The sequence below is a fragment of the Chanos chanos genome, chromosome 5, assembly GCF_902362185.1.
Source record: "Chanos chanos chromosome 5, fChaCha1.1, whole genome shotgun sequence".
Taxonomy (NCBI): Eukaryota; Metazoa; Chordata; class Actinopteri; order Gonorynchiformes; family Chanidae; genus Chanos; species Chanos chanos.
Genome location: NC_044499.1, coordinates 36,315,628 through 36,342,358, shown reverse-complemented (window position 1 = coordinate 36,342,358; position 26,731 = coordinate 36,315,628). Strand labels below are relative to the sequence as shown.

The following is a 26,731-nucleotide window of genomic DNA, read 5'->3' as shown; positions in this document are numbered from 1 at the left end:
GCTATTTTTTAAACCAGGGTATAAGGCGAAACAAAATTTTAGCTGAACCATTCTAAATCGCCGTGAAATCAAATACGCATACCTTATTAACAACTAAGACACAACGTTCAAAACGAAACTGCTTATCATCCTTAAATGCCATTTTCTAAATTGATCAGATTTTCATTCGTCCAGTGGAACCATTCATCTAAAAAAAAGTGTAATTCATGGATAGACACTCTTCAATAACCTGGAATTCTCATCTCGTATATGGATATAAACATATAATTTATAAGCGACCTCGAAATGTTTAAATTAGGCGATGACATGGCACAGGAGTACACTGGTCGCATCAATGTGCTCATAACTATACATGAAATACACCACAGCTTTAATCGTTCTGACAGAAAAGAGAGCATTGAACAGTGTGCTCTGACCTCTGCACATGTGGCCTCTGCACACCTTTAAACTGTGGAAACCAGCTGTGGGTGGTGCAATGAGTCTGGGAGAATTTTTAGAGATGGATTTTTTTTAGAGTGGCAATGGTATACATAAGGTGTATCAAAATAGTTGGCTACATAAGCACATCATTACAGTGACACAGGTATCAACACAGTCTAGCAGCTCACACAAAGTTCTACCTGTTTCAAATATGTGGGACTGCCCCCCTGTACCTGGTTTTGTCAAATCGCAAATGGGAAAATATTCAACAGTTCAAATTCTTTCTGATACTACTGATCTCCTGCAAAACAATTAAAGATTGAAGTAACTGAATGCTAAATAGGCAGCAAAGCACTGAGCCACAGTGGTTCATCAATAAGTGAACTAGACAAGACATCCTTACACCGTACAGCACACCTGCTTCATGTGCTCGACCTCTGTGGGACATCTTTAACTTGATTCGTTTATTTCTCCATCCATCTTTGCAAAGTGTAAGGAGTCTGTAATTCAACAGAGGTGGGTGTTATCTGCCTGCACTCTAATTGGTCTGCAGCAGCAGGTAGTATGTGCCCATGGCCAACAGCACCCCACAAACGGGCACCAGCAGGTACTTTCTGTATTTAAGCCACACCCCTTCTTCAGTCTCCGCCTCTGTATTCCTTCTGTTTTTCCTCTTCCTCCCTTTATGTCGTTTTTCAAAGGCCTCCAACTCAGCCTAACACGCACGCACACCCACACACACACACGCGCACACACACAAACACAAAACACAAACACAAGCGCACACACACAGACGCACAGACAAATATTCGTTAACATGCTTTGCAACAACAATTACGGACAGCCAGTATTTCCTGCTTTTCATCTGTGTTAAGTTCCAAACTTACCTGCTGTTTCCTTCTCTCCTCCTCTTGAGCTGCTCGCTCCTCTGCTTCTTGGGCCTGCACACACACACACACACACACACACACAGACACACACACACACACACGCATGCACACGCACACGGCTCATTAAAGCAGTGCATCAGTTTATAGTCTCCTAATGGGGGTTTTTGTGACAAAAGCGGCATATGAATTTCATAGGTATTGTAGTGAAATGTGTTTGAGGATGTGAAACGACCCCCCTGGCACTCTCAGTTGGAAGTGTATTGGTTTGATGTGTTCCCATGGTGATGGGGTGTAAAATGTGTGGTTGGTCCATTAGTGGTTTTGATTGTCAGCAGGGAATCATGAAACTGAGGGCACACAGAAAAACGTGATCTTCGGGGAACCACAAACCTATCTGTACACTAAAGGCACATGTGCTGGATGTGTGACAATAAAAATGATGGCCCTGTTTGTTTGTTTTTTTTTTTCTTTTTGTCATGTGATTTAATGACTCTTTGACTGCGGGTTGAAAGAGTTTGTGACTGTGTAAGCAAATCAACATTTGGATTTCTATCTTACAACTCATGCCTTAATTCATGTGAAATAGATTTTTTGATCTGCTGTTTGATTTAAAGAGTTATGACTGGAATACAGTTAATTCAATAAGTAATAAAATACAATTGCATTATATATGTAAAGACAAATGTAACAGATATGGCACCTCAGCAGCTTTCCTCTGTATTTCTCGACAGGTGTCATCACAGACAACCAGGTCCTCCTCTTGCCTGGTACGGGAACATGGAAACTCCTGCACGTAAAGACACGCAATGACAATATTATCATCGTTATCTTACCCTCAGAGGCGACACAGTGTCCATCTGCTAACTGCCACTGCCGGCTGCTCACTGCCATTATTTTAAATACTTATTAATATAAACATAATAGTCCGATGATGACAGCTATAACAAAAATGCTTCAGATTAAGGACTGATGCAGCAGAAAAGGCACTTCTGATTACTAGTGCAGAGTTTTTAGACCCAAGTTTCACTGTAACAGTAAACTGCTGTATCCGTTGAAGAGAGAGAGAGAGAGGGTGTGAGAGTGTGTGTACCTTTTTGATCCGTTTACAAGGACATCTCACTTTAACCTTCTGAGAGCAATTCTCTTCACAGTCTCCAGGGTGACAGAGCTCTTTACAGCGATGACCACAGCTCAACTACACATGAAAACATGTAAATGAACACACGCAGAAGACTGTACTCACAAACTTTCCTCAGGCAGAGAAAGAAGATTTGCTGTAAGAGACTATATTTTCTTAAGGTGTTGGGAATGTTAGTTCTGTCCTAAACTGTACCTTGCTATACAACGGCTCAGACCTGGGCCATTATATTAACAGCGGGCATCCCTGAGTCACTGACAAACTGGGAGAATCTCCACCAGTCCCCAGAGGGTGTATGTCCATGTGTTTGTCTAACCTAACATTTACTGACAAGTTAAGTGACCTGCTCCACTCAAGAAAATGTTTCTGAATAGAAAAGAGAGGAGTACGGTCAAATAAAGCAAACTGAACTTAGACTCTCTATGTCTACAGACTTGCTGTCAGAATTTGTGAGAATAAACATGGTGCTGTTGGTTTCTGTGTGCTCCTGTGCAGAGATGTCTTTGACATGTGGTCCACATTGCAAACTGAACTGGACTTCCTCATGTATGTGTCTGGAACCCAGACTCCTTCCAGGAGCAGATTAGGATAATGTGTGGCCCCTGTGTGTGTGGCCCCTGTGTGTGTGTGTGTGTATGATGGAATGGAGTTTGACAGACCAGAAGAACTGGGCATGTTTGAGGCTGGAATTACACAACACAACTAGACTCAGGCTTTAAAGGCAGAGAGTGGGAAGGAGAGAGAGAGAGAGCGGGAGAGAGAGAGAGAGCGGGGGAAAGAGAGAAGGGTTGTGAGAGAGTGGGGAAAAAAGAACAAGTAACAAAGAGAACAAAGACAGATGAAGGGACATAGGTTGAGAAAGAAAGCCTTATGTTGTGTTTTTTCTCTTTTTTTTAGTCTGCTCTGCACTGCTCCAGTGTGGAGATAAAAGGCTGGAGCTAACTGTTCCCAGGTGATGGCAGTTGCCACATGCGGGAGGAAAGTGCGCCAGCCACAGCTTAAATGGGCCTTAACAGGAACAGCCATGAGAGGTCAGGCCAACATGGCCCATGCCAGAAAACCCCCTCCTCATACACACCAGAACGATTTTAATTGCCCCCCCCCACCCCACTCGTCTCAACACACACACCCACACCGCACAGAAACACATGCGTGCACTCGCGCGCGCACACGCATACACATGCACAGATGCACACGCGCGGATGCACGCTCACAGATTGGTTGCATGTTTGACTTCAGTCATTTTTCTTACTTCTAAAAGCATTTTGCACATACTCAAATCTAAATAAACAAAAATAAATCTCCCGTGCTTCCCTCCCTCTCAGCTAACCACACAGACAATCCTCACACACTCTCTCCCACACTCTTCACACACTCTAACTCTTATCACACACGTGACACAGGCAGGAGCGGGGATGTGTGAGAGGAGGAGAAATGACAAGGGAAAAATGCAGTGAAAGATAAGCTCTAAGAGAGAAAACAGATAAGCATGTGTACAGTGAACCATGACTAAATAATAAACATATAAATGATGGATCCCATCTCCACCCACATCTTGTACCTGTTTAGGACACTGATTCTTGCAGGAAGTCAATAGTTTTTTGCCTTCATCATCAGCAGAGCATAGCTTCCTGCCCACAAAAAAAAAGAACAGCATTACATTTCTGTAGCATTTAGAAAGTAATTACTTTTTAAAGAGTAAGACATTTATGCGCAAAGAACCGCTCTTGCAGTGTGTGTTTATAACTCACAGACACTCTATGAAGACGGCGCTGATCTTGCAATGGCATCGCAGGCGAATCATCTGGGTGCAGGGGGGGCAGTTGCCACGGTGACAAGGCAGCGAGCAGGGGTGGGGGCAGCCGGCGGGCCGGGGCTTAGAGCAGCCCTCCTCACACTGCAGGCACTCCTTCCCAGCCTGTCCACACAGACATGTGCCCATGTAGGGCTGCTTCATTATGAGCCATCATAAGCACTCTGCTCCAGATATTAATCACTCTGGGCCTATTTTATTCCCTCAATAAACCATCCTGTCCAGTCACTCAGCTTCAACACGCAACATTACAGACACAGAGAGAGAGAGAGAGAGGGTGAGAGTGTGTGTGTGTGTGTGTCTGTTTATTTTCTATTCTGAAGTCTAGTACTGATACCACACCATATTTGCCCAGTTAAGTGGTCAGCGGAAGGACAGGTTACCAAACATGCAGCTATATATATATATATATATACATAAAAAAAACAAAATCAAAATAAAAAAAAAAACAAAAAAACCCCAGCCAATTTTAAAGCAGGTAGGCCGATTTATGGCATAGGAATGTCCTTAATCCTTATGTCACAGATCTGTCCATATCAAAGAGCATGCTCCATCTGTTAATCTCTTCTTTCGACTAGAAGTTTCTAGAAGCGAACAGAATGCTTGGAGCGCCGATTCCGATTCCGTCACTGTCCCGGTTTATGTTTTCCGTTAGTGGAACCCTCGTTAGGGTTGACAAACTATTAGAGGAAGACTCGTGGCTGTTTCCTTAACCCCCACCTGAACCTAAGACATCAGACTACCACACTTATATAAAAACAGACTTTCATTTATACCAAAATACACATGCTCTCGCTCACACAAATATGCCCTCGTCCTTATACAAAATATACATACAGAAAGGCACAAAATTACCATCCTCAAACAAACACGAGCCCTCCCCCTCCCTCTCTCTCTCACACACATACACACACACCTGATCCAGGGGTCAAGCTGTAACTGTAGCTGGTTATGGGGGGGGGCTATCATTGCCACCCCCTCCCCTTCAGTCCTCAAGTGCCTTCCCTAGAGCGAGGCATTCTGCTCACGCCGGGTATACACTCTAACTTTTTCCACTGCGTGAACGGAAACAAGGCTTACGCAACCCAGCAGCCACCACACACCTCTGGGCCGCACAACACCTCGGGTAATGCTGAAAATCACAGATACCTCTGGGCCGCACAACACCTCGGGTAATGCTAAAAATCACAGATACCTCTGGGCCCTACAACACCTCGGGTAATGCTGATAATCACAGATACCTCTGGGCCGCACAACACCTCGGGTAATGCTGAAAATCACAAATACCTCTGGGCCGCACAACACCTCAGGTAATGCTGAAAATCACAGATACCTCTGGGCCGCACAACACCTCGGGTAATGCTAAAAATCACAGATACCTCTGGGCCGTACAACACCTCGGGTAATGCTGATAATCACAGATACCTCTGGGCCGCACAACACCTCGGGTAATGCTGAAAATCACAGATACCTCTGGGCCGCACAACACCTCGGGTAATGCTAAAAATCACAGATACCTCTGGGCCGCACAACACCTCGGGTAATGCTGAAAATCACAGATACCTCTGGGCCGCACAACACCTCGGGTAATGCTGAAAATCACAGATACCTCTGGGCCGTACAACACCTCGGGTAATGCTGATAATCACAGATACCTCTGGGCCGCACAACACCTCGGGTAATGCTGATAATCACAGATACCTCTGGGCCGCACAACACCTCGGGTAATGCTGAAAATCACAAATACCTCTGGGCCGCACAACACCTCGGGTAATGCTGATAATCACAGATACCTCGGGGCCGCACAACACCTCGGGTAATGATGAAAATCACAGATACCTCTGGGCCGCACAACACCTCGGGTAATGCTGAAAATCACAGGTACCTCTGGGCCGCACAACACCTCGGGTAATGCTGAAAATCACAAATACCTCTGGGCCGCACAACACCTCGGGTAATGCTGATAATCACAGATACCTCTGGGCCGCACAACACCTCGGGTAATGCTGAAAATCACAGATACCTCTGGGCCGCACAACACCTCGGGTAATGCTGATAATCACAGATACCTCTGGGTCGCACAACACCTCGGGTAATGCTGATAATCACAGATACCTCTGGGCCGCACAACACCTCGGGTAATGCTGAAAATCACAGATACCTCTGGGCTGCACACCTCATGCATATTGAAATTCAGTCGACAGTACAGGAATCTGGAGCAAAGAGAATGGGATAAAAGAAAAAGAAAAAGAAAATGAAACGAAAGAGTGACAGATGAGTTTCTGTACCTCGGTTCTGTCTCCGCTCAGGCTGGGGGTCACGCTGTGACACTCCAGTGTGCAGCTATGGTTACCGCAGGTCAAAGTTCGGCCGCAGGCTCGCTTACAGGAGAAGGGGCCACGCGCATGGCACGGGACAGGGCTCACCTAGACAGTGACAAACACAGGAGTGAACACAAACCAACACACACGCTGCACACATATTAATAAATGTGTGTGTGCGCATACAAACATATATGTATTTGTGTCTCTGGGTTTGCATTATTTATACATTATGTATATTTACTCTGTTTTGCCATCAGCCGCTTTACTTCATCTATGATGAGAAAGCACTTCGAGATTTGTGATCTCCCTCCTTCAGTATAACGTCTGTCCAGCTGTTACCTGACTATCTGACTGACTGCCTGACTGACTGGCTGATTGTCTGACTGCCTAACTGTCTGACTGCCTGACTAACTAACTGGCTGATTGTCTGACTGTCTGACTAACTGACTGATTGTCTGACTGACTGACCACCTGACTAACTGACTGATTGTCTGACTGCCTAACTGACTGCCTGACTAACTAACTGGCTGATTGTCTGACTGTCTGACTAACTGACTGATTGTCTGACTAACTGGCTGATTGTCTGACTAACTGGCTGATTGTCTGACTGTCTGACTAACTGGCTGATTGTCTGACTGTCTGACCACCTGACTGACTGTCTGACTGCCTGACTGATTGTCTGACTGCTTGACTGATGGTCTGACTAACTGACTGACTGATGGTCTGACTGAATGTAGTTAGTGTAGTTCAGTGTATTAGTGTGCAGAGGCAGCGCAAGTCTCTTTCAGGCTCTTTGGTCAACACGCTGTTTCTGAGCACTGCTCTGGGCTGGACATTGTTTGGGATGGTGGAACCTTCTCTGTATACATGTGTGAAAACCTCTGCAGGGCTGATGTTTCTGACACATTCATACACCAAATCCCCATCAGAGCACCTCAATCCCTTCCCATTCTCCATGTGAACTGTACACACAGGGGCTTAGGCTTACGACCAGCCAAGCTATTATACCACGCAGATTTACAGGCATAATAATCCTGGGATATTATGACAGAGATATTATGTCCCGTCTCAGTCATCAGCCCATGTTGTTCGGGAGGAGTCTTAGCCCTTGGCCTCTAGGTGGCTTCTCTGGTCCACTCTCTTTCCCTCTGTTGGTCTGATGGACAGCCTCGTGTTTCTACATGAGGGGAGGCTGGAGTCTTCTGAGACTCTCTGGGCCCTGGTGGTTTTGAACACTAGCTTCTCCAGTCTCCTGCTCTCTCTGTGCTTTCTTTAATCCCCAAAGTAGTTTTGAAAATCCCGAGCGATCATGGCTGTGTCTCTCATGTGGAATCTACTAATAAGAACACCCAACAGCAACAACAGCTTCTCTTAGTGTAGAATCCAATGAACTTCTGGCTGATTCTAAAAGCAAAGACTTACATATTATGATCTAATTTAGCTTTATTATGGCTAAAAAAGGGTCTCTCATCTAATGAAGTTTAGATACAAACATTTATTGGCAATGTGGATGTGATGTAGAGAACAGAGTAGAAGTTTCTGATGAAACGTATTTTCATTAGTTTCCGTGAGACAACAAAATGTGAGTATGGAGCAAAAGAGCATAACCCCTCCTTTAGGGATTTTTTCAATTAAAATCGCATTCCAGGTTAACCATTAAGTGTGAAAAAGCAGGCAAAGTCTTGTGCTTGCGTGTTTATATTAGAGCTAAAATGCTGGCAGAGTTTTCATTAGTCTGGTCAGTGAAACAGAACCTCCCTTCAAATGTATTACTTTCTCAGACAAAAAAGACATCTCCTTGGCAGCACTGTCAGGACGGGGGGGGTGGTGTTCTGGAGTTAGGGACTGCAGCAGTGCTGGAATCCTCTGTCACATGGGTATATCAGAAAGTTATAGTGTCTAAAGCAACCTAATGACAGGCAGATCGGGACATGTTTTGTTTGGGTGTTGTCAGAAATAGCATGCTCCGAGTATGTCAACAAACATTACGACTGCATTTAAGTAAACAGACACAGAAACCATTATCTTTTTAGTTCGGATCAAATCTTTCTGTCTCACTCTCTCTTTCTCTCTCTCTCTCACTCCCAGTCGACTGTCTCTTTCTCTCTCTCTCTGACATTTCAGCTGCAGTGCATGATTAGAGTGCTTTTAAAGGCTGAACACAAACAGACCTGACCTTTGCCTTATCAAAAGAGCGACAGAGACGGACACTGCTCTGTTTATCAGTCAGTGCCTCCACAAGGAACACTGGACCAGCCAGAATGAAAGACATTATTGCAACAGAATCTAAGGAAAAAAATAAAGATCAAGGCTCAAATGCATGCATGCATGTGTGTATGTGTGTGTGCGTGCACGCGCTTACCTCATGCTCTCCCAGACATGCCCTGAGGAGATGAAAACATACACAATATTATATTTGTCTTTCAGTTTTCTCAGGGGGGTATTTTTACATAAACACACTAACACACACATGGGAGGATGGCCATATGTAGTTACTCTGATGCAAAGTGAGTCAGAGAGCTGCAGGCTTTTGGCCCAATCACTTGTGTAGGTTGGACGAGACAAATGAATAGCTCACACACACTTAGGCTACAGCACAAAGTGATTATTTTGGTTTAGGACTCAGGTGGTCTAAATGTGTTTGGATCAGGGGAGGCATATGATGACATCAGAATGACTGTCTGTGTGTCTGGGAGACATATGCTCGCTCTCTACTTTGTTCTCTCCTCTTTTCCCTCACAAACGAACACACGCACGCACGCACGCACACACACACACACACACACACACACACAAACACAAACGCACGCGCGCGCGCACACACACACAAACACAAACACACACGCACACACGCATGCACAGATCACAATGTGTGGAGGGCAGGCTTACATACGTGGGTATGGGAACCTGGCAGGGCGGGCACGGCAAAGCTTTACAAACAAACGCTGGAGCTGAGGGCTGTTCCCATGGACCTGCCAGCTGAGTCTGAAACACACACACACACACACACACACACACACATATCAAATGACAGGTTTAGCTGAAGGTGTAAGTATGAAAGCGATTCCAAGTAGTGAAGGATTCATCGACACTCAGCTGCGGTGCCTGAACACAAAAACACCATTATATAACAAATAAAATATAATACAATCCTACCTAATATTCAATATATAACAGTCAATACAACATAACACAGAACCTTATGTAACACTTTCAATCACTGTTATTTATGTAACATTTATGTAATACTGAAAAATTACAGTATTAAGTAAGTTGTTTAAAATAGAGCAAAAACATTTTACCATTTGATTTATCAAAGAGAGCCTGAGAAACTATGTTGGGTTATTCTTTCTAAGCATCTGAATTGGAAATTAGTCACTGGAGTGACTCATACTCGAATTGACAGGACCAGATTATTCGACTGTCATATTCATAATAACCATGGATACATCGGCTGTACCCAAGAGTGCACCAGCGCCGCCTTGTTCTCCACACACAAGACTTGACAAAGCGCAGTTGCCATGAAATCTCAGTGAAAATGAACATACATAGCTTGTTGATTCATATAAAAAGAGAGAAAATGTCGAATACAGACTGACTAATATAGCAGGACAATAAATAGATAAAAAAAAAGATTGACAGCCTTCTCTGGCTGTGTGATGTGAAGTTGTGACGTGCACCTTATCAGAGGATTTGACCATGATCTGGTCGTGGCACGGGGCGGGACACAGGTGGGCACAGTCGGGCAGGGCAAGTTGGCATGGCTGTTTACAGGGAGGGCAGGGACCAAAGTGGCAGCGATGTCTCTCTCGGCTAGGGTGGTGGCACGTAGGTGGTTTCCTAAAAAGGCAGCGAGAGAGAGACGCTTTAATACTGCACAACTGTTTGGCTGTTGGTTTTAACCGCATGATGTACACATTCATTCTTCAGTCCCCCACAGTGTAACACTAATTGTAATCACACATGACCAGTTTTAAAAGTGGTATCCCTGGTGTAAAAACAGCATGAGTGAGTGAGTGTGTGTGTGTGTGTGTGTGTACCTGCACAGCTCTTTACAGCGAGGTGGTTTAGTACTCTTCTCTCTCCCACACGGCACAGACAGAGAGGTGGAGCCACACTGGCATTTCACCTCCACCATTTCAGGACATGGGTAGCAGCTACCTGTCACACAGGAAAAAACATTTATCAAATATATACTCCACCATGTTACTGTTACACAGACCAACACTATGGGCACATTAAGAGGTCTGAACTGAGAAGATTAAAAATGAAAAGAATGTTAAATGAAGGGGGGTTGCCAACAAAACGCTTCTTTGATTTAAACCAACATAAAACATGTGGAAAAAAACAACATAGCATACAGACAGAACTAGAGTAGTGGATGTTAAGACAAGTTAACCCTCTAGCATGTCTTCTTTCTACCACATTTAGTACTTTCATCCAGAGAGGGCTTCGGCTTCAAAACAGGCTTTGCAATTGCATGAACAAACAGATTTTCTGAATAAAGTCTACTAGACTGACACTACACCCAGCTGACATTTTGATTAAAAAAGAACAACAGAGCGTGCGCACACACACAGTCTGTTGTGTGTTTCACAGAAGTTCCTGTCATGCTTCTGAGTATACCTTTTAGCATTTCGCATACTGAGGGGGAGGGGGCCAAGATAACTAAATAATTAAAAAAACTATAAGATGACCTATACACCCGTTCACTCCATAACCTTACTCTTCCTCTCTCTTTCTTTCCCACACACAAGTCACTGCCAAAGGTCAGCTCATTAAAATATCATTGTGAAACCTGAATTAATGAGTTCCGTCTCTGTGTGGCTAATCTCTGTCAATCTGACACAGCTGAAAGGAACAGGGTCCCGCATTCCAAGCCAATATCAGACGACACAGGCGACGCGTATACAATTTGTTTTTCTATTTACAATCTCATTTCTCTGATACTGGGCCCCAGAGACGAGCATATGGCCAGCTCTCATGGGAAACCTAGGGGGAGGCAGAAACAAGCTACACATACAACAGTCAAAACAACATCACATTAATCTGGGTGAGCATAGAATTTTCCAGAAAAATAATAAAATGTAGATGATGTCCAACAAAAAGAGAAAGAAGAAGAGAAAGTGGTGAGAGCTCTTTCAGTGACGGCTGAAGGCCCCGTAACCGCTGGTCAGGGGAGGGATATACTGACCCAGTTTTTCACCACTGCATGATCACTGACGCGCATTGGCACACTGGTGTTTCACAATATTACTGATTAAACCCTCTAACCAACAAACAACAAACCATCTCATTTTCAGGCCCAGTCCATTTAAAGGCTATTGCTAGGGAAAGGTTAGAAAGAATTGATTCAGACGGCTCAAAACGGACTTGCTGCCAGACACAGTTGTGATGTTGCAAATGGAATCTCCAAAATGACTGACGTTACATAAAATCAAGAGAAACAGAAGTATACATATAATTGGCCATTTTGGTTGTTCAGTAAAAACAGGCCCTTAATGTGGAATAGTAACTAGTCACACTTCAACTTCATACAAGTTTCAGTCCTCAGTTTAGTGTACACTAAGGTCAAATCTGAAAAATAAAATGTATTCTGTGTATTCTGCAGCAGTATGTCATTTCTGTAAAATACAGTGTATTCTATAGCAGTAAGTCATATCTGTAACATAGTGTATTCTGCAATGGTATGTCATTTCTGTAAAATACAGTGTATTCTGTGGTAGTAAGTCACATCTGTAAAATACAGTGTAGCCTATTCTGTGTATTCTGCAGTGGTGAGTCACATCTGTAAAATACAGTGCATTCTGTGTGTTATGCAGTGGTAAGTCACATCTGTAAAATACAGTGTATTCTGTGTATTCTGCAGTGGTGAGTCACATCTTTAAAATACAGTGTATTCTGTGTGTTATGCAGTGGTAAATCACATCTGTAAAATACAGTGTATTCTGTGCATTCTGCAGTGGTGAGTCACATCTGTAAAATACAGTGTATTCTGTGTGTTATGCAGTGGTAAGTCACATCTGTAAAATACAGTGTATTCTGTGTATTCTGCAGTGGTGAGTCACATCTGCTCAAACCTTGCACTGCTCCTCAGAGTCTCTGAATACACCTTTCAAGACTTCTCTAGTGAAGTTCCTTTACATTACTTTCCCTTTTAGAAATATCACTTGTTCCTGTTTTACAGAAAACATCTTCCATAAATATCCATGGAAAGCTCTACAAAATTGGCTTAAATGAAAATGTCCATCTATGTATGTGGTGCAAGGTTTCCTAAACAGGGCAACGTATAGCAGTTGTTCTTGCCATAATAAGGCTAAGACTGAAGACTGGGACAAATACACAAAAGAATGAACAAAAAAGGACTTTTAGAATGAAAGGGTTCAAACACTAAGAGAACAATACATACAAGGTCATTACACAAACACAGAGCTGGAGCTAACCTCATCTCACAGCCTCCTTACCAGGTAACACATGTGAAATAATGCATAGAGAAATCACAAAAAAGTGAAAATAAAACCTACAATGACAGAACTTAGCACACAAAAGAAGTTTTTTAATAAAGTTACTCCAGTTTCTGTATCACTATTAAAATATAGCTAATATTATAATACATATAAATATTATGGTGCGGTGTTGAAAACCGTGTCAGAAGTGACTGACACAGTGTAAAAATGCTCAGCGCAATGACAGAATACACATCAAATAAATCATGAACAAAAACAAATCTAGTTATTCAAAAAACTCTCAAATTTATGTTGAGTGCAATACAAGCTTTTACAAGCTAATGTGATCCAGGAGTCAATCTGGTACTGAGATTCTTCTTGTTACAATCATGTTCTTCTACCACGTGAACCTCTATGCCAGAAAGACAAGGGCACCCTGTTTTTATGACTTCAGATTGTGAGGCTCAAGATTAGCATACATGCAACCGTCAACTCCCATGATTCCAAAAATTCACTGGCCAAAGAATTCATAGCAAAACATCACTTGTCATGTTTTTCTTTTGTTGGTGAGTTTTCTGGCAGTTTTGGTAATGAATGACTAAACAGTGGTAGAACAATTTGCTGGAAACGGAATTTTTATAGCAATAATAATCCAATTTCAGAATTATAGCCTAGAACCCAGGGAGTGTATGCACAAAAAAAACCAAAACCCCAAACAAAAAGCCCTCGACAAATCTCACCTCAGTGGGCGACCATTAACGTGATGAACACACGCTCATTACAACAGAAGCTGCTCCAAGCTGTGGCTGTCCCTCTCTCACAATAAAGGTTGGGCAATTTTGCGATGCAGGAGTTTTTATCACCTGGGTTTCAGCTGTCAGGTCCAATCTAATGAAACTCAGAAATGGATTTCCAGACTCGGAACATTCCGTACCAAAGCCTTTGACCCAAGCTCGCTGGATTGGGATAATTAGTGGATTTTTGGATCGTTGAAAAGAGACATGTGACTTGCTTTATTTTGGGTGGGTAGATGGGTGGTTCAACACATAACCAAGTCTTAACTTGACCCACAATCTCTACATATATGTGTGTCTGAGCTTGGTGGGAGACAGTGCTTAAGTGACTTGAGTGTGTGTGTGAGTGTGTGTAAGTGTGTGTGTGTGTGTGGCTGTCTTACCCTGGTGGCAGATGGAGGGACACTTATGGTTCCTGCAGCCAAGGGTTCGACCGCAGCTCTGGTCACAAGGTGGACAGTTACCCGGGCAACACTGCAAGCAAGCACACAAACAAACATACGCACAAATACTTAAAACTATTCTAAGACTTTGCTATTTTTTTCCTTATGCGTGTGAGTCTGTGTTCAAAATATGAAAAACACAAGTGCATATGAGCATGCAGGTCTACTAAAGGAAAAGTTGGTCCGTGGGTGTGCATTTATTTGCAAGAGATTAAGTGTGTAGGTACATGTGCAAACCTGGCCATGAAGTTGGAAAATGTGTGTGTGTGTATGTGTGTGTGTGTGTGTGGTAGGGACAGAGGATAAGATGGAACATGTGTGACTGAAAGAGAGGTTGATATGAAGTGCGTGTTGAGCTGTTTTCACTCTCTCACACTTTCATTCCCGAGTATCAATCACAGTGTGACCAAGACACTGTTTTACAAGGTGACAAACCTTCCATCACTAACAGCTCTGAGTGCAAACGTGTCTGTGGTTAAGACACAATGACAAATTTGGCGGAAAAAATAACTTCCCAGATAAGCTACGCATCGAGATGAATGGTTACCATAGTGATCAAGTCACTGCAGAGCTGTTTGGCAGTATTATGCAAAAAGCAAATTTTTTTTACTGGCACAGCAGTGGATCAGATGTACATGAAACTTTGTGAGTGAATCTTTTCATGTGCTATACCTCATGTTGCTTCCCCAGGTGTTCAGAGTTGTGTGTGTGTGTGTGTGTGTGTATGGCAGAGGGACAGGTCAGTATGGGTGTATGTGTGTTTATGTGTATTAAAAGCTCACCTTCCTTTTGCACTGGTGGCGTTTGCAGCTGCGTGTCTGATTACATTTAGACTCACACAGATATTCCTTATGACAGGGCATTCGCCGGGTATACCGCCCACAGCGGCACTGCTTCTCAACCTCCTGCCCTCACACACACACACACAACACACACACAACACACAGTAAGAGAGAGAGAGAGAGAGAGAAAAAAAGTAGAGTGAATCAAGGAGAGGGTATTTACATTTGCTTTAGCAACAAGCAACAAGTCTGGGGAATAACAAGTCTAAACTTAAGGTTTCACTGACAAGGCGCCCTCTAGGGGGTAAACAGTCAAACCATTACTCTAAAAATCTGTGTATATGTCTGCACATGGGAGTGAAGTGAATGTTACCTGGCGGCACGTTTCACAGGGGCCTCTGTGGCAGCGCATGGAGCAGGTGTGTAAACCACAGTCTAGTTTTTTCTCACAGGTGTCTCCACAGGTGGGCACGTCAGCGGTGCATGGCAGGACACACTCTGACAACACACACACAGAATAAGAACATCATTGTAACAGACCAACAATATCAGAGCAGTAGTATGAGGGGAACAAATGAGAGTACAGAAGAACACAGCATAATTAACTACAAAGTAACTCCTTGGCAGCAGAAAATTAAGAATCAACTCTTAAAGAAATGTGCGTATGACACAGCTAATGTGAGAATACCAAGATAATTACTTACTGGTCTTTCCACAAGGGCACAAACGGTTTCCTGCACGAGGGCACTCTCCACACACACCATCATGACACACTCGTTCACATGTGTGATTACCACAGGGGAGGGGGCGCCCACACACCTACAGTGACAAGAAAGGGGTTAAAACAAATACACACACATACACACACTTCTAGTATTTACTGTTCTGAGGCAACTTTGCATGCAGTTTGTTGATGGAAACCGAAGGTTATTATATGATAATGTGGTGACACCTGCTGGCAACTATCAACCTTACAATGACTAGAACAGCTGAAAAAATACATTACTCAAGTTCCTTTCAATTCAGTTCACAGAACATGCCAGAAGGCTAATGGTTTTGATGTGTTTTTATTTGCTTCATGAATTTAGTTCTCAGTTTTCCTCATTAGTCATTATTACGCAATGTTTAATTGATGTGTGAAGCGGTGAATCAGTATGAACCTGTAAACTGGAAAGATTCTTATTGCTCTCATTTCTTTGAATAGCAATCAGTAATAAAACTGACAACATGACTAAAACTGACAGTACAACACCATCTCCATACATATTCAATCCTCAAACACTGAAACTCACGTAAGGCATCGAAAATGCCTTTAATGAATAGAAAGTAGACATGAAAAAGGTGGATGGTCATTACAGATGGTGTTTAGAAGGAGGGTTGTTTGTGTGTTTTGGGATTCATGAGTAAAAGTCGAGCGGTCACCTGGTCGCAGTGCCACGTGGGCTCAGCACACTGGCGCTCAGCTTCCTTTCTGCCACATACACACTTCTGCACACTCACCCGTGGGCACGGCTCACACTCACCTTCAGTGAGAGAAAGAGCACGAAGAGACAGATTCCTATTTTAGCATGGTTTAACTGTGCTTGTTTCTATGTGTGTGATCGTGAATGTGTGATGTGTGTACGGTGTGCATGTGTGTGTAAGGGGTTACCTGAGTGGCAGGTGTTGTTGCAGGTGTGTTGTCTGCAGGGTAAAGGCCGTCCACATAGCTGTCTGCAGGTCCAGGCTTTGGCACTGCAGCGACGAGGTACAGGCTGGGACTTCCCACAAAGACACGACACACTCACCATCTTGGGACACGGAGGACAGGGCCCTGAAACACACACACACACACACACACACACACACACACACACACCCCATTAATACACTCACATTAATACTACATTTCTTCAGATTTCAAAACTCCCTAATGACCTGCAACAGTGCAAAACAAATCCAGCATGGAGGAATTCAAGAGTATGGGCTTTAAATTGGAATGTTCAGAAATGCTGTCACAGGTGGACCTGCCCATTTACTGACTTTTTTAGGAAAGAAGAAGAGATGAAACCATCGCTTGTCATTTTATGACATCTGGTAGTCATATGATATAATCTTTGGGAAAAACAAAACAAAACAAAACAAACTGCTGTTCTTCTTTGCCTATACGAAATTGGACAAGAGGTGATTCTCCGTCCTTAAATCACTGATATAACGAAGTTGTTCTCTAGACGGATTAAGAGTCTTTTACAATGTATCAAAACTGATTTATTTCTGCAAAGGAGTGTACTACCCACACAGTCTTTGCTCAACATATCACATTTCAGATTTTTAGATCTGTTCCCGACTGTGATGTATTGTTAGGTGACGACTATGTACAGCAATGAATTTAAAATACATTTTCACCCCTTGGATGTGTGTGAATGTTAATCAGGGGAATACAAAACAAAGCAGTTGCGTGTGTATGTGCACCTGGACATAAAACAGCAAGGCGATGAGTGTGTGTGTGTGTGTGTGTGTGTGTGTGTGTGCCTGAGTGAAAGAGCAGTGCTCTAGGAAGTGTGTTTACCTGGGTGGCAGAGTAACAAGCAGTGGTGTCCACAGGGTGGTTTAAACTCCCGGTCACACACCTGACCACAGGAGTGTGGTAGGAGCCAGGGGTCTGGGACTGGGTCGGCCTCCTTACCGCAGTAACAGTGGTACCGACTGGGTGTCTCCTGGGGTGTGTACTCATGTCGACACTTGGGGCTGAGAGAGAGAAAGAGAATTTATATACTTATAATGAATAATGAAAACATGTATAGTACAAACCTAGTGGCTATGAACATCAAATGGCTCTTTTGTCTTTGGCCATAGACTTACCATGGCCAAGGGTGGTCTTTCTTCCCAAAATCCTCATCTGTGATTGAGGATACCAGGAATATGGAATCCTTTGCCCACTTTTGAATACACGGGATGTGAAAAATGCAATAACACCCAACGCAACTCCATACCTGAGAGAGCGAGACAGCGAGAGAGAGAGAGAGAGAAAGAGAGAGATTAAGAATGAATGTGTACAGTGTATTAGTGCTTTGTTTGATTTGAGTGTGTCCGTGTGTCTTACTGCCTGGGTCCTTTTCACAGATGCAATGCAGATAAGGCAGGTGATGGCCCCTGACTGGAAAGCTTCGTTCAGATACTGACGTGTGCGCTCCAAATCAGTCACATCACCACCTACAAACACATCACCAACAATCCAATCAGAGAACTTCAAATCTGACATTAGAAAATTAGCTTATGTTAAGCCAGACAAAAAAAATCCCCTCTATCACACTGCTGTAGTACCATTTGCTTTACCATATGCTATGTTATTTTAGATATATAATTATTATAATATATATAATTTATATGAAGCTCATTTCTCTTTTTTACATGGGTGCTTGCAGGAACCTCTATGCCAACTGTAGGCACAGAGGTTCCTATAAGCATTTTGTAAGCATTTTTGTCACTGTATAAAAGCACTTTCGAAGAGAATAACAATTATCAAAACAAAACTTATTTGGTTTTGAGTTAATTTTACACAACTGAAAAACATCAGTCCTATATGTTTTGTCTTGTTCACTGTCTCAGTGTTACTCCTACATTTCCTCAGTTTGTCTTCCCCTCATTTTACCTTACCTGCCAATAACCTCCTCACCACCTGGGCCTCTCTACAGATCACTTCACTTTCAGAAAAACAACCCCTTAGGTCCATTAAGCCCCAGGTCATGGTGCTAAGAAAAGAGTGCCTTGTGTGGTTAAGCACATGCAGCATGCCAGGGCACGGCACTGCTAAAGTTAATGACACTGTGGTTGAGCTTCACACAGGCTGACTGTGTGTGCGTAGAGACAACTTGTAGGGGATATCTGTGCTTGTGCTTGTGTTTGCAGGCTCACACACACCTTCCCTCTGTCCAGGCTTACACATGTTATTACTCTGTTTATGAATCAGAACTATAATATCTGCCCTTTGCAAGCTGACCAGGCGTGCAGTTTGAAAGGTGACCCCGTATTTCAACCTCTTACAATGAAAATCTCTGTTTTCTCTTGATCACAACTTAACGAGAATCAATTCAACACTGGTTCCTTATTATCTAGAAATGTCTGTATAAACTACAGCAGGGTTGTGCATCAATAATTCAGTGTACAAGACATTGCATAGAGACTAGTCTGACATATGACCATGCCGAGTCAGGTTGGGACGTACCTGTTTGACTGGCGTAGGAGGTAAAGGTTGACTCCAGGATCTTCCCACGCTTTCCCAGTCCATCTGATGCCTCTTCATCCTCATCGTCATCCTCTGAAGAGGAACTGTACTGAGCCTCTGCAAATCGCTGGGCTGCCGCCTGGTTGGACTTCCTGATTTCATCGAACCTCGACTGTGACGAAGCAACTTGAGAGCAGAAAACTTTAATCAAGACAATAAATCCAACCAAAACTCACTCACACATAAAAGAATCCAACGCAAGCAGAATTAACACAGATGAATGGTGACCAGGGACTTTAAGTTTCAGTATGAACCCTGGATTAGATGTAAGACAGAACAAAGAACCTTGAGAACAAGAGGACCTCTCCATCTCAGCGCTGGACATTATGAACATACAGTCAATGTAAGTTTACATTTATTCATTTTGCAGGCACTCTTATCCAAAACAACTTCCAAGACAGGCAGAGTACAAATCAAGCAAAAAGCCATTAAGGAGCTGATTGTTGCATAAGTGCCACTGCTAAGTTCAGTATTAATGAAAATGAACAGATATAAGGCATACCTACATTAGCAAGTAGTGATGATCATTTAACATATCATCTGTAATAGTCAAGTACTCTCACCTTTACTCTGGACTTCCATATTATCAGTTTTAGGCGCAGTGGTCACTGCCTGCCCTCCTCTCCCCTTGCCAGACCAGACACCACCATCTTTGGGAACGTCTCTTTGGGGTCTCAGGCCAATAGGGTCACCTGTGGTTTGCCCACGTCCTTGACCCCGGCCTCGACCCCTGCCCTGCTGTCGCCAAGCAGGCTCCATCTGGAGGTCTCCTGGGTCAATGGTAAGTTTTAAAAAAAAAACACTACAAAACTACAACAGGAAAAATTTTGTTTCAGAGGTATGTGTTTGATCAGGTATCATAGTCGATGCCCAATAAACATGCAATGCCCATCGCTAAAAAGTTATGTAGAGAACTGGCTAGCTAAATTAATGCTCAGTGGAGCCTGTTTAAGTTGTGAAAGGGGCAAAAAGGCTCTGGGAATTATCTAACGGTTCAGCGCACCTTGGACCATAAAAAAGACCAGATGTGCAAGCTTAACAGCGAATACACCGGGTATGTTTTACATAACTTCACAGTAAGCGAAACAAAAGGGGTGTGCTGGCAGTGTGCTAGTATTTTCACTAGGGTTAATATTGCTAACTCATCTCAGGTGCTAACTGCAATTATATTGCTCTTGCAACATACAGGCAATATAACTGCTTACCACAGTATCATAAGTTAAACAGGTATACTGTTGCGATGCCGACTTTAACTCGCTCCTACTGACAGGGGAAATGCCTTGCTAGTAAAGGTACGTTAGCTGCGCTAGCTGCCTTGATGGCAAACTAAAAATTCAACAATGTATATCTGGATATAACCTTATTTACTGAAAAAGTCAGCATTGAAATGTTCCCAATATGTGGTTAAAATTGTTTATTTTGCCATTTGGTCAAGTGACAGTGCCGGTATATTTGAGACAATTCATTCACATAGACACCTTACCGTACTTCACTCCAGCTCAATGAAACGATACGAAGCTCTGAGTTGTCAAGCGCACAGCGTAAGTACTGCCAAGCATGACGGGAAGTGGTGGATTCGAGGAATTTAAGTTACTTAGCAGAAGGTGGCGGTATAGTACTCTAAAAACTACAACTCCCTGCTAGGTAAATATTTGCAACGTGTCATGCGCAGCTGTATGGGTGAAGGTTCCGACCAACTGACAAACGGTAAATTTTGGCACACGGTCATGAAAGTGATCCTTCCCACGTGTATTATAATGCAATAATGTATCAGATAAATTTTGCTCCATCCCGAAGTGACCCATGCTGGAGGATTGTAGTATCAATATTATTGGAAAACACAACGTCAGTGTCACACATTTGTCTCAACAAAAATGCTTTATTTATAAAGAGTATTTTTTTTACATTACGCTGCCCAGACATAAATCTTCCAATGATTAGAAACTAAAACAATAATACTTTTCAGCATGGTTTTTGGAGTTCTAAATGGTAACTGTCAATATTTTTGACACTTTAATGTTTTGTACAAAGGGGTGTTGCACATAGTATGTGCTATGAACCAGAAACTGCCTTATGAGATAGCTCTAAAAACTATTATGTGTGTTTCTTGAATTTAATAGCATAATATATATACAACGCTTATACTTAGGAATTTGGTATGTGGTAGAGAACACTGTTTTGTTTTTGGGGTTTGGGGTTGGGGGGGGGGGGGGCTATTGCTTAGAGCACCGATTAAAGATTCTATTCACATATTTAAGTTATGAGATGACATTAACAACAATTACATTTAAAAAGTTGTCTCGACATTCATTGGATTCAAGGATTTGAAGCCCAGTATAAAAATTAATTGTTACTGTTTGCCTCTGCCTTGTATGTATATATGAAAGGCCGGGTTTGCATGTTATTCTTCTGAAAACATCTTTAAAATTGATGACTAAACAACGTTGCAACCTTCACTTTCATTAAAGAGCTTAAGGTAGATCTGAGATTGATCAAATGAGCAGTGGTATATGCAACCACGTTAGTGCTTGTTGACACTTCTCATGTGTCCGAAAAAGCCAAGAATGTTCAAAAGCAACAAACTCAACTTTAAAATAGTTTCATATACAGTATCATACAGCAAATTACTTTTCATCTCCTTTCTTTTAATACTTTTTCTCTCCATCTTTCTCCTAATCTTTTTTCTCGGCTGCTGGAGCTGAAGCAGCAGCTGCCTCTGGTTCTACCATCTCAGAGAACACCACTCCAGTAGATGCTGTTATCTTCTTCTCCAGTTTTGTGACACGTCTCTTCAACTTGCTTTGCGTGGCCTCATGCTCAGCCAGCAGACGGGCGTACCGCGTCTGAAGGTCCTCCAAAGTGCTGCCCATCCTGATAACCTTCTCTTCCATGTCCTTGGGATCAGGGCCCTGCTTGGCTACCTCCAAATCCAGCAGGCCATCTTTCATCAAGATCTGACGACCTTTCTCCTCCAGCATGGCTTTTGCATCCGGGTACTCTGTTAGAGCCTCCATCAGATCGTCCTTAGACAGACAGAAGAGATCAGAGTACCCGATACTGCGGATGTTGGCTGTTCTCCGGTTCCCAGCTTTGCTGCCTTTGATGTTGAGGATACTGATCTCACCAAAATAGCTGCCATCACTGAGGACAACGAACTGTGTTATTCCATCATCGGCCACTACAGCCAGTTTGCCCTCTTTGATGATGTACATCTCACGACCAATATCGCCCTTCTTACAGATGTAGTCGCCAGGACTGTAGACCTGAGGTTGTAGCTTAAGCACCAGCTCGACCAAAAGTCCGGCTTCGCAGTCAGCGAAGATTCTGACTTTCTTCAGTGTGTCCAAGTGAACGTTTATACCGATCTCTGCTCGTAGCTTGTCTGGCAGGTACTTCAGAACTTCTCTCTCATCTACGGCCTTCTTATTGGTCCAGAGGTAATCAAACCACTTGATGACACGTTTCTCCAGGTCTTTTGAGACATGTCGGAAGCTCATGTACTGCTTGATGGCATCGATACGTGCCTGGAAGTCTGCTCGTGCTGCGTTCATATTCGTAATCATTGAACCGACGTTACCGACGATAGTAGCGAAAATCAACACACCCACCAAGAAGTCTGTGACCACAAAGAAGTACTCAGAGTTCTTTACAGGAGGCGGAGTTTCACCGATTGTTGTAAGAGTAAGAGTGGACCAATACATACTGTAAGCGTACTTTCTGACCAGACGGCCAAACTCTGGATCACGGATATCTGGGTAAACAAAAGGGTCAGTACCAAAACCAATAGCCTTGGAGAAGGAATAATACAGACAGGCATTCCAATGGATGATGATGACGATGTACATGACGAGGTTGGAGATTCGGAAGACATTTGGAAAATTGGTTCGTGTCTCAGTCCGCTGGAAAAATTCAAACAAGCGAGTTACCCGGAGGAGTTTGTTCATGCGGATTTCAGGATAGTTGAGACCAACGACGAAATAGAAAATGTCAGTAGGAATCATGGAAACCAAGTCTAGTTTGAATTGGGCACTGTTCATGTAACGATCACGAAGTTTCTTCTCATCTTTTACCAGCAGACCCTGCTCCAGATAACCTAAATACACACACAGTCGAAATCAAGCATTAGAAAATAATACATATGCTTTTATGCTCATTTGTCATTTAGATTTAACTTTTATCATATTAGTCTACTGAAGTGACATTGTGATTCTGCTCTCACCTGTTCGAGTCCTGAAGACCATGTCAGCCAAGTACACCAGGTCAGACACATAGTCGATGATGAACCAGTAAGCCAGATAATCATGCTGCAGTTCCTCAAAACATGCTCTGTACACACAGAATCAAAGAGCATTCAAATTAAGACACACATTAAGAACTAAAACATAGTAAATACTAAAAAATCTCACAAAAAAACTGAAGCACCAAAATACTGGTGATATTTCAGCTTGAAATTATCCATAGACAACCTAAAAGGCAGGTAGTTTTTAACCTTGTAATGTGTGAGTCCTAAAACATAAAATTTGACATGGAGGGCAGTGCATGTTGTACCTAGCTATGATCAATATCCAGTTATACATGACAGGACATGTGATGACAAATAGCCAGTTGTAGTACATGTTTCCTGCTGGGTCGATCACATAGATCTCTTTTGGCCTAGGACAGAAGCAAATCAGTGAAAGAGTCTTTGTTATGCATGATCAAAACTGCAAATGAAAAGACACAAAAGTTTTATTAAAGAGCCTACTCTTCTTTTTTTGCTTTCTCTTTTTCCTTTTCTTTTTCCTTCTCTTTCTCCTTCTGCTTTTCCTCTTCTTTCTTCTTTTCCTCTTCCTCCTTTTGTTTCTTTTTCTTCTCCTTCTTTTCTTTTTTCTCTTTTTTGCTGGAACAACAAAGACTTGTTAAAATTGACAGCTGTTTTCTGAGAAACGATGAAAGATGAAAAGATCTTGCCATCTTACTCTTTTTTCTCTTTCTTTTCCTTCTTCTCTTTTTTCTTTTTCTTCTTTTCCTCTCTGTGGAGAGAGTAGATGGATTTTAGCTTAATAATGAGTGATACTGGTCATAATTTTTTTTGTCATGTTGAACAGATTAATTGTGTTGTGTTGTGTTGTGTTGTGTTGTGTTGTGTTGTGTTGTGCTGTGTTGTGTTGTGTCATGTCTCACTTACTCCTCATTATTGTTGCTGTTATTGACATTGAAAAGAGCACCAGGATTGGGTTGCAGTTGTTCCCTGCAGACAAAGAATACAAAAAACAGCATTCAATACTTTATATTTACTTTGACTCTTTACCTAAAACTATCAGGTTCTTAAAAACCTCTAAGGCAATGTTTACCTAAATTACCATTTATATGTTCAATGTATATGTATATGTACATGTACATGTACTTTTAACAGTGTCATCAAAGGACACATCAAATCCATAACTCCTCATGGTTTTGTATCTTCTAACTTCTTGTGTCATATGAGATCTATAGAAATTGTTTTTCTGGTAGATTTCAGTCCCTAATTATGAGGTGTGTGTGAGAAACCAGTGGCAACTCCTACCACCGAAAATAGTATAAAAATAGCACATAAATGACGCAGTCATATGCATATAAACACTCTCATAAATTTGGAATTTACATAACTGGCGTAAAACTTATAACATTTTCCTGCTGGATTGACCCGGAATGCCTGTGCTCACATGATCTCCTCTGTGTCACTCAGGATAACCTCATCCACCTCCTGCAGGATGATCCTGGGCGGGGAGAGGGGCCTCACTTGTGAGGACATGGCAGCTAACTATGTATCGGCTTCCTGTCAATCATAACAGTTATAGACTTCAGACAAAGAATCATTTTTTTTAGCTGCATCTTTGTTAACAACAGCTGAATTTATCTCAAGAAATGATGGAACATGGATGCAAAGAAAACTAAATTAGGACATGAATTTATTCAGATAATTGCAGAAACTTACTGAAATATATTTGTTCAAAAATCACTTGAAAGACAACATTCCTTTAAATCATTTTGCCTGAACACATCAAATTCAGTTATGTGAGTTTCTGCACATGTAACGAACTTTTAAGCTATGTTTTAGGTTATCATTTGTCTCGAAATGATCTGACAGTTAAAGAATATATAGCTGGCAGTGCTGTGACAGATCTAAGGTAATTATTTTCTGTATGTGAAAATCAAAATATATTAAATAATAAAAACACAAATCAATTACAATAAAAATATATATATTATGATATACAGATTATAAGATTCAGACTAAATAAACAAACACTCGGAGCAAGTGCCTAAGGTTGGTGCATGTGATCACAATACTTGTACTCTGTAAATGTGCTATTCACTCATTGTTAAACTATCTGAAGACACTTTAAAACTTCTGCTCTGAGGTTACTGAGGGAGCTGTGGTTACTCACCTGTGCTAGCTTAATCCACTGTCCTTACTCACATTTGGACATATCTTCCATTTTACCATAGATCCTTAGGCACTGTCACATCCTCATGTTTACAGTCTCTCTCACTCATACACGCACACACAAACACACACTTGCGGAAAGGTCAAATCCCTCCCAAAAGTGCAGTAAGTGTGGCTAATTTGGCATAATATTCCCGTCCGATAGCATGGCGCTGCCAAGACTGTTAGAGGATTTCACAAACCCACAGTGGGATTTGGGATTAACCCGATAGGTGGAAATGACAATCACAAAGTCACCGGTAGCACACACACACACACACACACGCACACGCACATACAATCCCTCCCAGCCTCAGTGTTGAATATGGATGAGCTTTATGCTTGACCAGCTGATCATAAAGGTAGCATAAGAATGAACAGAAATGGAGCGGGAGAGAGAGTGTGTGGAGAGAGGCAACTGTGAGGCGTGTGGAAGGCCTTCATACCTAAAGAAAAAAGACAACTGAGAAACTGCAGGCCAAGACAGTGGTCTACAACAGTTTTTTTCCCACATAAAACAGGGAACTTAGTTCATTCCCTCATTTAAATCACTGACATTTATCCAGAATTTTGAATTTTGAATACAACTTAGAGGTGTTTGTGTGAGCTCTGGTACGGTTCTAGACTTTGGGTTTGGGGCTCCAGAATAGTTCTAGAAAATGAGTGTTCTGGTTTTCACCTTGAGTGTAGTGAAACATTGACCAGGAAGGATTACATTCTCAGTAGTCCAGCTTTCTGCCCAGTCAGCTCTCTGCACTCCTATCCCCTAAGCTTATTAAAGCTAGAGCCTTCAGTTAACCCAATACCTGGTGTACAGGCAACTCAGTGCATTGGGTCAGCTTCTATTCAACCTATTGTCAATAGGATTCAGTACAAGACATTATGTGGCAATGCATACCAATTCAACAACAAACTATTCAGTGTGCAGTAAATTAAGATGACTGATCTGATTCAATGTGTAACAGCTGA

General features: G+C 42.4%; 2 protein-coding genes across 2 annotated transcripts; both read right to left on the bottom strand.

The window, feature by feature from the left end:
- On the bottom strand, nt 1–20,822 carry nfxl1 (nuclear transcription factor, X-box binding-like 1). Its single transcript, XM_030773878.1, has 23 exons — nt 20,798–20,822; nt 19,878–20,084; nt 19,255–19,440; nt 18,133–18,242; nt 17,892–18,022; nt 17,599–17,777; nt 16,702–16,863; nt 16,473–16,573; nt 15,755–15,869; nt 15,424–15,548; nt 15,051–15,173; nt 14,209–14,299; nt 10,626–10,746; nt 10,266–10,425; nt 9,479–9,570; nt 8,948–8,969; nt 6,550–6,687; nt 4,200–4,366; nt 4,010–4,079; nt 2,401–2,505; nt 2,011–2,097; nt 1,308–1,361; nt 1–1,135 (listed from the first exon to the last, which is right to left on the bottom strand). The coding sequence occupies exons 2-23, from the start codon at nt 20,071–20,073 to the stop codon at nt 959–961; spliced, it is 2,712 nt and encodes a 903-aa protein (XP_030629738.1). The 5' UTR covers nt 20,074–20,084; nt 20,798–20,822; the 3' UTR covers nt 1–958.
- A 1,164-nt stretch (nt 20,823–21,986) lies between these two features.
- On the bottom strand, nt 21,987–25,087 carry cnga1b (cyclic nucleotide gated channel subunit alpha 1b). Its single transcript, XM_030774947.1, has 7 exons — nt 24,999–25,087; nt 24,482–24,544; nt 24,273–24,326; nt 24,059–24,193; nt 23,863–23,967; nt 23,534–23,640; nt 21,987–23,407 (listed from the first exon to the last, which is right to left on the bottom strand). Exons 1-7 carry the CDS (start codon nt 25,085–25,087, stop codon nt 21,987–21,989), a joined length of 1,974 nt encoding a protein of 657 aa, XP_030630807.1.
- Between the last annotated feature and the right edge of the window lie 1,644 nt (nt 25,088–26,731).